The 13,980-nt window shown below is 38.9% G+C and overlaps 1 protein-coding gene across 1 annotated transcript; it reads left to right on the top strand.

Annotated features, from left to right (window-relative positions):
• Positions 1-695: 695 nt before the first annotated feature.
• pef1 (penta-EF-hand domain containing 1) lies at positions 696-10,927 on the top strand. The gene is made up of 5 exons (XM_055225293.1): positions 696-819; positions 1,098-1,419; positions 2,342-2,497; positions 5,117-5,260; positions 8,812-10,927. The coding sequence occupies exons 1-5, from the start codon at positions 799-801 to the stop codon at positions 9,039-9,041; spliced, it is 873 nt and encodes a 290-aa protein (XP_055081268.1). The 5' UTR covers positions 696-798; the 3' UTR covers positions 9,042-10,927.
• The last annotated feature ends 3,053 nt before the right edge of the window (positions 10,928-13,980 follow it).

Below are 13,980 nucleotides of genomic sequence, written 5' to 3'. Positions count from 1 at the left end.
TACAAAATAAAACAAATCAAGAGGATTGTGACGTGTGTGTGTATCTGTATGTGTAAATGTGTGTGTGTGTCAACATGTGTTGGGGTGTACATGTATGTGTGTGTGTACATATGTATGTGTATATATATCTGTGTATATGTGTATTTATGTGTGTATATATGTGTATGTATGTATATAGTATTTGTGTGTGCGTGTGTATATATATATATATATATATATATTTTGTATATGTGTGTGTGTATGTGTCAACATGTGTTTGTGTGTACATATATGTGTGTGTACGTATGTATGTGTGTATATGTGTATTTACATATATATATGTGTGTGTATGTATATATATGTGTGTGGGGGTGTGTGTGTGTGTATGTATATATCTATATTTTGTGTATGTGTGTGTGTGTACGTATGTATGTGTGTATATGTGTATTTACATATATATGTGTGTGTATATATGTGTATGTATATATATATATGTGTGTGTGTGTGTGTGTGTATGTATATATCTATATTTTGTGTATGTGTGTGTGTGTGTGCTGTTTTCTTCTCTGTCGTGCTGAATCTGACAGCAAGAACGAAACTTGAATGGTTTAAGTGCAGTATGTTTTGTGTGACACATATTTACCTTTCCATGTGCGTGACACGCAGCCTCTGCGTATGACGTCAGGGCGTTTCCACTAGTCTGTCCAATCAGGAGCGAGCGCGCAGGGTGCGGCTTTTGACGGACCCGGAAATGCACCAATAAGTTTGATCAACGGCTCTGAGCTTTACTGCGTTTATTTTAACTTTCTATCAGCTGATATGAGTTTTCACTACGGACAGGTACTGTTCACTTCTCACCGTTTTGTCCCTGATTTTAAAGGTCGATGTTTTTACGGATGTTACTGTAGAGAGTCTTGTGCTAATGATGCTAATGTTTATATAGATCATGATGGTAATGCAGTGTCATCTGTGAGCTAAAACACTGTGCTCAATGAAAATGTCTGTTTAAATATTTAAATCCGTTTTATTGGATCAATTTGAACAAAGATCCTGTGGTTAACCTTAGTTACTTGTTGATTGTACAGTTTTGGGTGTTTCTCATCCTTTTCTCGTCTCAGGGTTATCACGGAGCAAACAACCCCCCCGGAGCCCCGTACGGCAGACCCACGGGCCCCTATGCGCCCCCGCCTCATGCGCCTTATGGAGGAGGCGCACAGCCGCCCGGGGCGCCCTACGGAGGAGGCTACGGAGCCCCGGGACACGGAGCTCCCTACGGACAGGGACCTCACGCTGCCCCCGGGGGACCCTACAGCGGGTATGGAGGACAGCCTCACGGGGGACAGCCTCACGGGGGACAGCCTCACGGGGGACAGCCTCACGGGGGACAGCCTCACGGGGGACAGCCTCACGGGGGACATTATGGACACCATGGACCACAAGGTAACTGCACAGACTCTCTGGGGACATTCACTTTGATGCTTCTCTCACACACACTTTTGGTTTTCCTTTCAGTTCTGATTATTAGTCAAGGCTGTTATTAAAGTGATTGGCGTCATATATTATGTAATTAGCCTGTTAAAATCATGATGCTGGTGTCTTGTAATTATTATGAAGCAAAACGAAAGTTACGTATGTAACTATGGTTCTATGAATCCCGGATGACCGCCAGAGGCAGCGCTTCAGGCTCTGAATGATCTCATGCAAAAGTGATCATTCAGTGCCTGAAGCTCTGCCTCTGGCGTCAGAAGGATGAAATAGAAGTATATATGGATCCATAGACATTATGCACAAATAACAAATAGGCCTGTGTGTCCTGTATTTTCAGAATCATAATGTGAGTCATTTGTCAAGAGCTGCAGCTTAGTCACCAGACTGTAGTATTCCTCCATCACTCACTCTCTCGCCATTTGCTGCTTTGTGTGAAAAGTAGAATAGTTTCTGTCATTTTCTTGTTGATGTTTTCACTGTTGACGTATTTCAGGCCTATGTCCACGATGTCAAAGGTTTTGGACATTTTATAATTAGAGTGTCGTGGGTTTGATTTGTTTTCTATGCTTTCTGTCAGCAGATTTTGTTGACTCAGCACTTTCTAAGCCCCAGAGGCAAAATTTGACTCAAAGATGTATTATTTTGTGAATTTTCTGGTTTGGCAGCATTTGAACAGCTCCGGCCGTCAGAGCTTTTAGTCATGTTATTGTATTATTATTATTTTTTACATTCTAGGTATTTCCCTCTGACATTTTTAGGCTGTATTCTATCAGGACTTTAACATTTAGAGGTTTATAACACTAAGCTTGAAATCAATTGAAACATTAAATGAAATATATGTCATGTCTTTGTACTAATATACTCCCTCCCCCAGGTAATGTCCCCCCTGGCATAAACCCTGAGGCGTACCAATGGTTTCAGAGTGTAGACGCCGACCGCAGCGGCTACATCAACATGAACGAACTGAAACAGGCTCTGGTCAACTCCAACTGGTCTGCCTTCAATGACGAGACCTGCCTCATGATGATCAGTGAGTGATAAACTACTGTAGTGCAGCATTCTTTTATTTATATATAGACTTTCAAACACATTTTTTTTTTTTATTTAACCTTTATTTAACCAGGAAAGTCCCATTGAGATTACTAGTCCTGGGAGTCCTGGCCAAGAGAGCAGCACAGTTACAGTTACATTACACGCAGATATTTCAACACATCATAAAATGGATTCTTAAAAGCAATTACAAATCATAGACTTGATTTCCAAACCTTTCAACATAGATTTAAACTGAACTACTGAAGTCAGTTCTTGTCATTTCAAGACTTTTTGTAAATTATTCCATGTTGAAGGCGCAAAATATTGAAATGCCCCTTTACCGGTCTCTGTGCGGACACTTGGGACAGAAAGAAGCTGCAGTTTTGCGATCGCAGAGCATAATGTCCATCTGTTTTATGTTGAATAAACGTGCATAGATATGGAGGGAGCAGACCCATAATCCCTTTGTAAATGAACATGTACCAGTGACATAGTCTGAGTGTCCAGTGCTGCCCAACAACACGTGTGTACAGTTCACAGTGGCGTGTCCGAGACTTACAGTTTGTGATAAATCGCAGAGAGGAATGATGGTAATCGGAGTCCAGTTATTTTAGTGCTTGGGTTGTTCATATAAATAACATCTCCATAATCTAGAATGGGTAAAAACGTTGCTGCAACAAGTCTCTTCTTTGCATTAAAAGAGAAACATAACTTGTTCCTAAAATAAAATCCAATTTTCAGTCTTGGCTTTTTAATCAATTGTTCAATGTGTGCTTTAAAAGATAATACATAATAACATGATGATGAACGGAAGTATGTAAGCTTTCAAAATGTAGTATGTCATTGGTACTTTAAAGCTGATATCAGGTGATGCTAGCTGTAGGCTCTGCTTTGTCTGAGGTGTGTTCGATCTTAATCTGACCTTTATTGTAACACAGTCTGACCGGAAAGAACTGAGTTAATTGGAACTTTAAGAGGTGAGCTGATTTGTGCTGTTAAACAAGTCTCTCAAATAACATTACAGTCACACTCTAGCATTAGCCAACAGTTTTTCAGTGAGTCACTCTCATCTTTTTGTGTAAAATCAAACTCCTAAAATGTGACCACGAACGCTCGGATTGATCGCAGGCTCCTGAAAATGTGCTGTTTAAATCCACTTTGACTTTTCAGACTTTCTTAAAAATGTTTTGTCTGTGTTTGCTAATGTGTGCGTTGTGTCTCCATGGTAACCGTTGAACATTCTGCCAATCCGCATGCATGTAGAACGGGGGTGTTCTACATGCATGCGGGGGTTTGATGTCACTGTGAAGTATCAATAGAAGAAATACATGTATAAAAAAAAAAAAGAATATATGTATGTATGTATAATAAAGCCTTGAGATTGCTGGTGTAGCGAAAATGAAAGATTTCTGTTATGCAACCCCGTCGTTTTCCTCAGGAGAACTGGTTTCCAAATTGCCGCAGGTGAAGTGTACGCGTCTTTCTGCACAATTGACAGATCTTATTCAGTGTTCTCCACCTCGGGCCCTTTTGCTGCGACATCATGTATTATTGATAGTTTGCAGTGACATCAGATACATATTCTACACATTCTGTAGAATATTGCGAATGTTCTGAAGTTACCTTTAGAGACGCATTAGCAAACACGGACAAAAAAGTATGAAGATGGACTGAGCCTGTGATCAGTGCTGGCGTTCGTGAACTGAAACACTGTTGGCTAATGCTAGGTGTCATGTGACTGTAATGTTGTTTGAGATTGACTTGTTTTACGGCACAAATCACCTCCCCTGTTGTTGTTCTCGTTAAGTCAGCACTGTGTTAAAACAAAGCTCGGATTAAAGTCTAGCTTGAGTAACAGAGCTTTAGACGGAGCAGTGCCCTCTGTTAGCATCACGCCTCCAGGGAACATTGATGACATCAGTTGCAAAGTATGAAGACTATGAACACTATTCTTATGACATTCGATTCTTTACGTATCTGTTGCTTCATATCCATTACAGTGACCGTCTTTAATACAGTTTTTGTTTCCTGTTGAGAGGGAGTTGTGCCAGTTTGACTCACGCATGTTGATCTGTGGGTTTGTTGTGTAATTACCGGACGTGCCAACCCATCAGAGAGTGACTAATGTTTCAGTCATGACAACTGCAACTGACGTGAACCATAAGATTAAACTAGAGACATACATCACGACACAAACAAGGCGTCGTTATCAACAAACATATGTCTGTTCACGTTATTCTGCCCCGCCCATGTTGTCTGTAAATGCAACTAAACCGCTCTTTCTTTGCGGCAGCGCTTCCGGTTAAAGAGGAAATCCCGTTCTTTTCAATCGAGACTAAAATATTATATAAAGTAGATTGGTTTGTGTCAGATGTTTAATGTTTATGTGCAACAAGTCAAACTGCACCGATTCTACGTATTTGCTGTCAAGATCAGCAGCTCCGTAAACAATAATAATACAACCCAAATGACGATGGCGGCGCCCACAGAAACTTCCGGAGTAAGGTGAATAAGGAAGGAGACTAAATACAAAGAAGCACAAAACACATCTATATGATTTCAAGGGGATGTTAGCACAAGCATCTGTTGAATGTGTTTGTATTAATGTATTTTTCAGATATGTTTGACAAGACCAAAACAGGACGTATCGACATGTACGGCTTCTCGGCTCTGTGGGAGTTCATGCAGCGATGGAGGGCGCTGTTTCAGCAGTACGACAGGGACCGGTCCGGGTGTATCAGTGGAACAGAGCTACATCAAGGTATTTGAGCTGTTGATTTGTTATATATTCTCTCTCAGCTCAACTCGACTGCATCACTAAAGCACTTTTAAAAACAACACAAATTATACACGTATCAAACTCTGACAAATGGTAAATAGTCATCCCTCAAATGTTTGGGTCTTTTTGAGGGACTTAAAAACAGGAAGTGAGTCGGACGGCCAGCAGAGGGAGCCGTTTCCGCAGCCTTCTGTAAATGCAACGTCACCTCTGTGTTTTCTCCTGGTTTTTGCGACATGTTTAGACCTAAATGCACGACAGAAGGTGTGCGGTACGACAGGAGGTGTGCGGTACCGTAGCAAATGAAAGAATTTAAAAATCAATGCGACGCTGCACAGGGAGAATCCAAACGGTGGGGGAAATGTGGTGAAATTTACATGATTCAGTTTGGAGAGTGAGGTTTTGCGGAGTCCAGTGTAAAGTGAATTGCAATAATCTAAAAGAGAGTTAATAAAACGGTGGATTAAAAGGTCAAAGTTGTGCCGAGATGTATATATTATTTACTTACGCTTAAAGGTAACTGTTAGAGATGGAACAAGATCTCGTGAGATGAAATTTCCAAAAGATTTTTACACATGAGGAAAATTATCTTGTGAGGTTTTTTTTTTCTATTTGTATTTGTAGTTTATATCTAGATTGCACCAAAAGAGTTCAGGGCTGATAAGTTGCATCTCTCGAGGAGCTGTGGTTCCAAAAAGTATATCTGCTACTACTTCTACAATAAAAATATTTAATTAAAAAAAATACAAACGAGGCCGCACAATTATGTTATTATAAAGTTATTTCAAAATCTCACCTTGTCTCGTCTCGTCTTGTAGAAATGTCTCGTCCCTCTAGTAAATTCTCTGGTGGGGAATCTGCTACCTGTCCATAGAGATGTTATTGCTCTGCCTGGAATGTTCCACAGGATGGCATTAAAACGCTCTATCTTGCATAGTTTAAATTATAGTTTAGAGTTTTTATTCCCCCTCAAAAAACCCTTGAAAAGCATGTATTCTTAAGGCTCATTTCTGCTCTATGTTCTAAAAGTATACGGATACACAGACTTCTGTCCCTTTCTGGTCCGTCTCTACAGAACATGTGGAATCTCAGGACTGGAGCGGTACATGAGCTGACCGCTGGGGACAGTAGTGAACGCAGCTCAAAAGTGAAGGCAAAATCTTTGAAAAGTGACCAGAACAAACTGCAAAACCTATAAATCCTGCCCTCACTTAATTTCTTAACTCTTTTCCAACAGATCTGATTCAAAAAACTGCTACAGGCACCTCCGTGTTTATTTATTGTTCTGTTTCATCCATTTTGACCAACTCTCAAACTGACTTTTAGTGCCCTCTAGTGATTATTTAACAGAACACACCCTTGACATTAGAAAAGTGTGGACGTATAAATGCAGTGACGGTTATTACGCTTGGAACATGGCTCTTTATGCACAAAAGTGGAGCATTTACTGTGAAGGGGCTCACCTCTTCAGACATCTGACCTGTAAATTGGTCTGGCAATGACATCTCAATGGTTACGAGGAGCTGGCAGACCGTCAAAGTTACGCAGTGCATCTTTAAAGAAACATAATCCCAGTTCTTTCACATTTAGGCAACGGGAGTACAGACAAAATACAAGATAATAATGAAACGATTAACAAAATGTGTTCAGTTTCACCGATATTAAACTGTTTCTCATGCACTTTCATTACACGGTATTCTTTTTTTTAATTTCTCTAAGATACAGCTGGATTACAATAAGAGTAGTGCATTGCCGTACGTTCTTTAGTTTTAACACATGGCTCCTTGTTGTTTAATGCTCTGTTACCATGGCTACAAACTCAAATGTCTCACCTGTGAATGTGAAAAGCCTGTTCACTGTCTGTAAATGTCTCAAATAATTAGTTACTTCAATGTTTTGCGCTTCCTGTTCCTGTCGCGCAGTTTATTTACTCGTGTTTGGCGTGCGCTTCTAAAGAATATTATCTGGATCAGTTGAGTTAAGTTATTGCCAATATGCCACTAAAAATAAGCCCAACACCAGAGGAGTTTGAGGATATAAAAGCTTTTCTCGTTTACCTGACTGGGCAGATGGGGTGGGATTTAATAAGTTTTGTTCTTCCCACTCCTTTTTGAGCTTAAATAAGAAAAAAATGGTGAAATATGCATCAAGTGTACTGCATACATGTGCTTGAAATAAATACATAATTGAATAAAAATAATAATAAATAAATAAATAAAACATAAAAAATAAAATATAATAAATAAAAATAAATAAATAAATAAATAATAAAATATAATAAATAAATACACAATTTTTAAAAATGTTTTAAATGAATCTAGTCCCTATATTCTACTCAGAGCTTTGAGCATTTTTTGCCCGTTGCTATGGCGACGTCATGGCCGCAGAGCAGTGATATAGAACGTGATTTAACCTTTTGCCGGAACTACTTGTGCAGTTGGCCATTGGAATTATCAGGCTGTGTCTGAACGTCCCCCCCCCGACCCCTAAACCCCCATTACATCGGCCTGTACTCTTTTGTGGCGTATATAGAGCTCTCATTCAGAGATATTCAGAGATGCAGCTCAAAAACATTTGAGTCACGGCACTTTGGTGTCAGGTAAACGCCAATAAAAGTAGATTTTTCTGTCAGAAATAATGATCAGATTAAACTGGCACAGAGTATTTATGGACTAAAAATAATAATAATAATAATAATGCAAGTTTTTGTCAAGATGCATTTCACACAAACAGACTGGATTATTCATTTTATTTGTCATTTTTTTATTGGAAATGTGTAAATTATCCCTCTATTAACAGCTCAGGCTACGGTAAACGGCTAACACTAGCAACTTTACACAGCAATGTTATGTTTTACTCATAATCAGGATCAACAGTGTCATAAACCAGCGCTTCTATCTGCTTCATTCATTTGTGTTGTGTCCAGTTAAAAACCTGTCACCGCGCTGTTGTTTTTTCTAACTTTAGCAATGCATTGTGGTCGATATTGTCCAGTCTTACGACCACTGATGCCCACTACTTTTCAAGGTGCATTGTGCGAAATTTTGAGCGCACTGTTTTCTCCGCTGCTGGTCCTTCTGTCACTCCAAAATAGTGTCTGTTATGGCATTCTTTAGCATAAATCTTTATTTGTATTACTATGGATCATTTTGACCTAACCTTCATAATACTATCTGTTATGTTGTTATGTCTTTTGTGTCTGGCGTCAAAGCCACTTCGATTAGACCAAACTGGCAAGATTGTTTTGGTGGTATAAATACTCTGTATTATTTACATTTGTCAGCTGAGGGCGAGACGACACCGTTAGGGACACAGCTCTTTGACAATTGTGCACAATTGATTCAATAAACCAGACCTTTGATTCAAGACAACTTCTCTGTTTATTTTTATATCTTTAAGACTTTTTGACCATTAGAAATTCCACAACATGTCCTAACGAGACAAAAGTGTGGACATTCAGACACAGCCTCACTGACCCTGTTGCAAGTGTTTTTTATCCCATTTTTTTCTTCTTTTTTTTTTTCTCTTCTCAGCTCTCGCACAGATGGGCTACAACCTGAGCTCCCAGTTTGCAGAGACACTGGTCCGGAGGTTCACCGTTCGTGGAGCGAGGCCCGGGATTCAGCTGGACCGCTTCATCCAAGTGTGCACCCAGCTCCAGAGCATGACCGACGTCTTCAGGGAGAGAGACACCGCCCGGTCCGGCAACATCCGCATGAACTATGAGGACTTCTTAAGCAGTGCCATTACCAGACTCATGTGATCATTCCTCAGGCCCAAAGTTTACGAGCGGCAGTTACAGCGTCGTTTGCTGTGAGTGAGTTTGCTTGGTGCTTTAGGTAAAACCATAGACTGTATATAGAAATGGACATAGCTAACCTGCTAGCCGCCGCGTTACAAACAGGAAGTGAGCATGGACGCGCTTCCTGCTGCAATTTTGAAAAACTGGGGCCCCTTTCTCTGTAACTGCTGTTGGTCTTAAAAACAAAACAAAAAACAGTAGAGCGGCTTAATACGAACATTTTATTTCATTATTGTGTCTGTAAATCAAGATTTGAACATTAAAAAGAAACAAATCAGGCGCTGTCTTTCCCCAAGGTTGTCCCCGCTAGCGTTAGCAACAGGTTCAATTGACAGCGTTGCTAAGTGCCAGCTCCGTGCTAAACCAGTGATGCAGACAGGAAGAGGCGTTACCTTCAACAACCTCGCTCCAGATCGGCTCTTTGGTTGCTGTGATACTCGCGATCGGAATTTCAAATATGGAAATAAGCTCCAAATTCGCCGCTATAACTGCTAGCCTGGATTAGCTTCATTTGACTGGAGTCCACTTCTTTATACAGTCTATGGGTAAAACACACCATTGCCAATAATACATTTCAGAATTTGCACATTGTACTATTCCAGGATGCCAAATAAGGTCAAGAGGTCGTTCTGTTTTACATTCACGAGTTCTGTGGTTCTGAATAGTTTTTGTTTCAGTTACCTCTTGGCTCGTACCCCTCAACTTATGCACTAGGCCCAGGCAAATAAATCTGTGTATTATAATCACATGTTGCCAGTTAATATTATGAATTATTATCTTTTTTTTTTTAACTGATACTTTGCAGCAGATGTCATCAACATTCCCTGGGGAGGAGTGAAGCTAACTGAAGCTCTGTTACTCAAGTTAGACTTAATCTGAGCTTTGTTTAAACACAATATGACCAGAAACAGCTGATTTGTGCACTTAAACAAGTCTCTCACACATAAAATTGCGCTCACAAGCTAGCTAGCGTTAGCCAGCAGTCCTTCAGTTAGTCTTTCTCACCTTTTTATTGAAAATTAAACTCTTAAACTGGACCACAAACGCTCGGATTGATCACAAGCTCCTGAAAATGTGTTTGTTTAAATCCATTTTGTTTTTGTTTTTTCTGGCGTTTATCTCAAATCTGTTTTCTGCGTCACCGTGGTAACTGCTCAACGTGAACATTCCGCAAATAAAGCTGCACGTAGAACACCCCCAGAGCGACGTCACTGCAAAGTATCAACGAAATGGATGTCCAAAATTCTGCAAAAACATCGTCAAGGATGTAAAAATGGTTTATATTCAAATACAATTCAATTTCGCTGCTTTTAAAATCTGAAATCCTCCCAAGTGCCCCCTTTTTTCCCAGTCCGGGCTGCCGTTCCTCTGGTTGGGAAACACTGCTCTCGTTTGCAAAATCAGACACAAAGGAATGTCCTGTCACTTTTGTTATTATTCCTTTTCATCGCCAGTTTGATTTTTTTTAAGTTCATACGTCACTTCGTCAATGGTTTGTTTAGCTGTAAAAGTTCTATGCAATACGTTTTCCTTTTGAAATACGTGCGTTCGGTTCCTCTCTTTCATACTTGAATTTTGTATATTTGTTTGTTACGTCTTCATGACACAAAGCTATGCACACGGACAGTATCTTAATCGATTCTACCAGCAGCCAGCCCCAAGAACTTCTGCTCTGAATGTACGAAAACGACATCGTATCGTCTTAAAACACACGGAGCTTTTCTGCCAAATACACAACACGCCGTGCTTTTCTAACCTTTGCTTTGTGCCGACATTAAACTAACGCTTTTTGTAATTATTTGGCAACATTATTTTTGTAATATATAATAAACATATCTAAGCTCCGAGTTCTGTCTAAGTGTTTTACTAATGTGGGTTTCAGAGATGCAGCGTAACGAAGTAAAAGATGACAAACGTTTGTGCTTAAGTCAGTTTAAAGTGGGTTCGTTTTACTTATACTTTACTACATTTGAGCGCAGTGTGTACGTTCTACTCCACTATGTTTTTGAACTGGACTGAGAGGTAAAAGTGTTTTTTTTTGATAGTTTGAGACCTGCTGGTAACGTTGACGGGTTTATTTTTTAGAATGTTTGTAATTTGAGCAAAGAAAACCCCAAAATACTCAAATAAAATGCTGAATTTTGTTGAAACAATTGAAACGACAGCTTTTCTCAGCCACAAATCACTGTATCAAAATCACTACATCTGAAGATTTATTAGACCTCAAAATCTGTGGGAAATACAAAAAAAAAAATAGTCGCCACCTGGATTTAACTCAGCAAACATGTACGAGCCTTCGATTGGATAATTACTCCATGGATGATTACACTGGTTTATGAAACTTGTGACTTGATTCCTGTTGGGAACATTGGTGTATTCACCGCAGATGTAGCAGAATATGTCAGGCTTATTTTTGCAAGATCTTCTAGTCGAAGCCATTTCATTCACTTAATATTAAAAAAAACAACAATTAGTCATAAATTGGCACATGCATAATCTTCAGAATTTGTTTATAGCGAGAAATATAACAGAATTTTGCATCATATGACGTGAAAATACTCATACATGTAAACAAAATCGTCCAAAAACAAATATGTAGCTTAGTTCAGAACATTGACCTGATTGAGCAAAACCAATGTGATTTTTGGATTCAGCACATCAAAATGATCCTAAATCAGCTAAAAAATCTTAGACAATAAATTAAGTGTTGACCAGTGTTATCTTTCAGCTGCAAAAAGTGATTTAACTCCAACTGGTGCAATGAGTTTCTTCTCATTTCTGAAACTCGTGGAAAGACACATCCCGTCTGTATGAGAAGAGTGAAATCACTGGCATCAAGAAGAGAAAACATCTAAGGAGAAGCAGAAACTACTAAAACTTGGTTAACTGTCCAACGTGTAATTAAAAACTGGAAGGATTGTGTGAACCCATCATCGACGAAGAAATATGGGCAGAAAAAAATCCTGAATGATCGCGATCATTCAAGAAAAACAACACTAGAACTCAGGGCTGTGTTTAACAGTGAAAGTCAGAGCATTTTTTAAAGGTGGTGCAACAAAATATAGTATCTATAGTATAAATAATATGGTCTGACTTTTTTTTTTTTTTTTTTTGGTGGTGGTGGTGACTTTTTTTTGGCCAGGCTGTGTGTTTTAAATTTTTACTCTTTAAGTTAATTTCAAAATAAGTACTTTTAACAATTTTACTTAAGTTGATATTTCGCATGATGAGTGTTTTGCTCCAGTATCTTTACTTTTACGTAACCTCCCAGGACCTGACGGCAGCACATTTTGGGTCGTCTCGGCCACAAGAACAAGAACAGCAACAATGTAAATATATTCAATTTAGAAAAATGTTAAGAGTTTAGAATGTTTAGAATATTTTTAAAAAATAAATAAATTGTGAAGGCGCATGTCTCCTGCTCCTGTCTCTTCACATGAGCCACATTGTTCCAAGAGGCACAATTGTTGTTTCTCATTTTGTTTTTTCTCAGGACAAATGTTGTTGTGTTCAGAGTCTTAATAAATAGTTTTGTAAATCATTATTCAAATGTTTTATCAAAACGATTAAAATCTCCACATATGAGAACATTCGTTTTACATCACTTTTTCTCATAAACTACATAAAGTAAAAAGATAATTGTTTTTACACTCATCAGGTCCAATCAGCCCAAATAACAGAAATGAATAAAGCATCTCATGCACGAGCTCGGGTCTCAGGAGGTTAAGTAACAAAAAAACTGAGCAGTACTTCCACCACTGCAACATTTACAAATATGATAGAACATAAAATGATCATGTTTTTCACTTTTCAAAGCTCGTTTAATATCTCACTAGACTGGGCTCAAGAGCAGATACTTCACGACTGAAACATCTGCACATGTCGGGTAAATGTGTAAACAAAAATCCAATGTTCATGTTTTGTCCAACAGATAAAGGTTTTATATTGAACAAAATGGAGCTTTATGTCATGTTATAATGTTGTTACCTCCTCAAAAACAGACCTGGAGTTGTGTTTTGTTTCATTCACACACGTCTGTCAACATCTCCAAAGCTCAAAATGCTCTGTTCCACCTTGTGATGTCATGAAGTGGTAGTTTTTGAGTTAACTCCTCCTCCGTTTAACTTTAGTTCAGTAGTAAATCTGTAATTCCAGGGCTGAAATCTTATAAGTGATTCTAGAGTGAAGGTGTGTGGAGTTTAAAAACACAGCGGAGCACTTCCTGTATCACCACACGATGACATCACAAGGTGGAACAGAGCGTTTTCTGTTTGAGAGAAAAAGAACGCAGGCTAAATCTGCAGGGTTTGTGCGTTGAACGTGTGTGAATGAAACAAAAAAAACACAACTCCAGGTCCGTTTTTGACGAGGAAACAACTTTATAATTGGACTGGACTGTATTTTTTTAATTCAAAATGAGTTGTGTTGCTTTAAACGTATTTCACCAATAAAAAGGATGCGAGGAAATGAATCTGGCAGCGTTAAGTCGTCTTGTAAAGAGGTAGCGGCACTAATGTGTTTCCCCTCAGGCCTGAGCGCACATTTCACTGTTTCATCGGCTTTGGCAGATTGAACCCTCACATGACAAACTCAGACACAAACTGATGCATGAGAGACTCTTTGAAAACATCTCCTGCCCTGTTCTGTCTTTCTTTCATTCTTTTTCGTGTTTTTGCCACATTAGTTTGCTCGTTTTTTCATCATTTTCTTGATCGTGCATAAAAACATGTCCAGTGATATGATGTAGGTCTGTTTAATGTGCGAGGATAATGTGCAGAGTTAGATTTTTACTCAATTTTGTTAAATAAAAGTGCAAATACCAGAGCAAATCATACTCAGGTAAAAGTGTCACATGAAAAATCTACTTAAGTAAAACTATAAAATGTACTTAAAGAGTAAA

The sequence above is a fragment of the Periophthalmus magnuspinnatus genome, chromosome 11, assembly GCF_009829125.3.
Source record: "Periophthalmus magnuspinnatus isolate fPerMag1 chromosome 11, fPerMag1.2.pri, whole genome shotgun sequence".
Taxonomy (NCBI): Eukaryota; Metazoa; Chordata; class Actinopteri; order Gobiiformes; family Gobiidae; genus Periophthalmus; species Periophthalmus magnuspinnatus.
Note: the sequence above shows the minus strand (reverse complement) of the source record. Positions and strands in the feature narration are given on the sequence as shown.

What these genes read in the sequence shown, in the direction of transcription:
- pef1 (XM_055225293.1), top strand. Translation starts at nt 799, where the DNA reads ATGAGTTTTCACTACGGACAG. An exon ending in TGAGTTTTCACTACGGACAG is followed by an intron (nt 820 to 1,097) that starts GTACTGTTCACT and finishes TTCTCGTCTCAG; the next exon opens with GGTTATCACGGAGCAAACAA. An exon ending in TGGACACCATGGACCACAAG is followed by an intron (nt 1,420 to 2,341) that starts GTAACTGCACAG and finishes TCCCTCCCCCAG; the next exon opens with GTAATGTCCCCCCTGGCATA.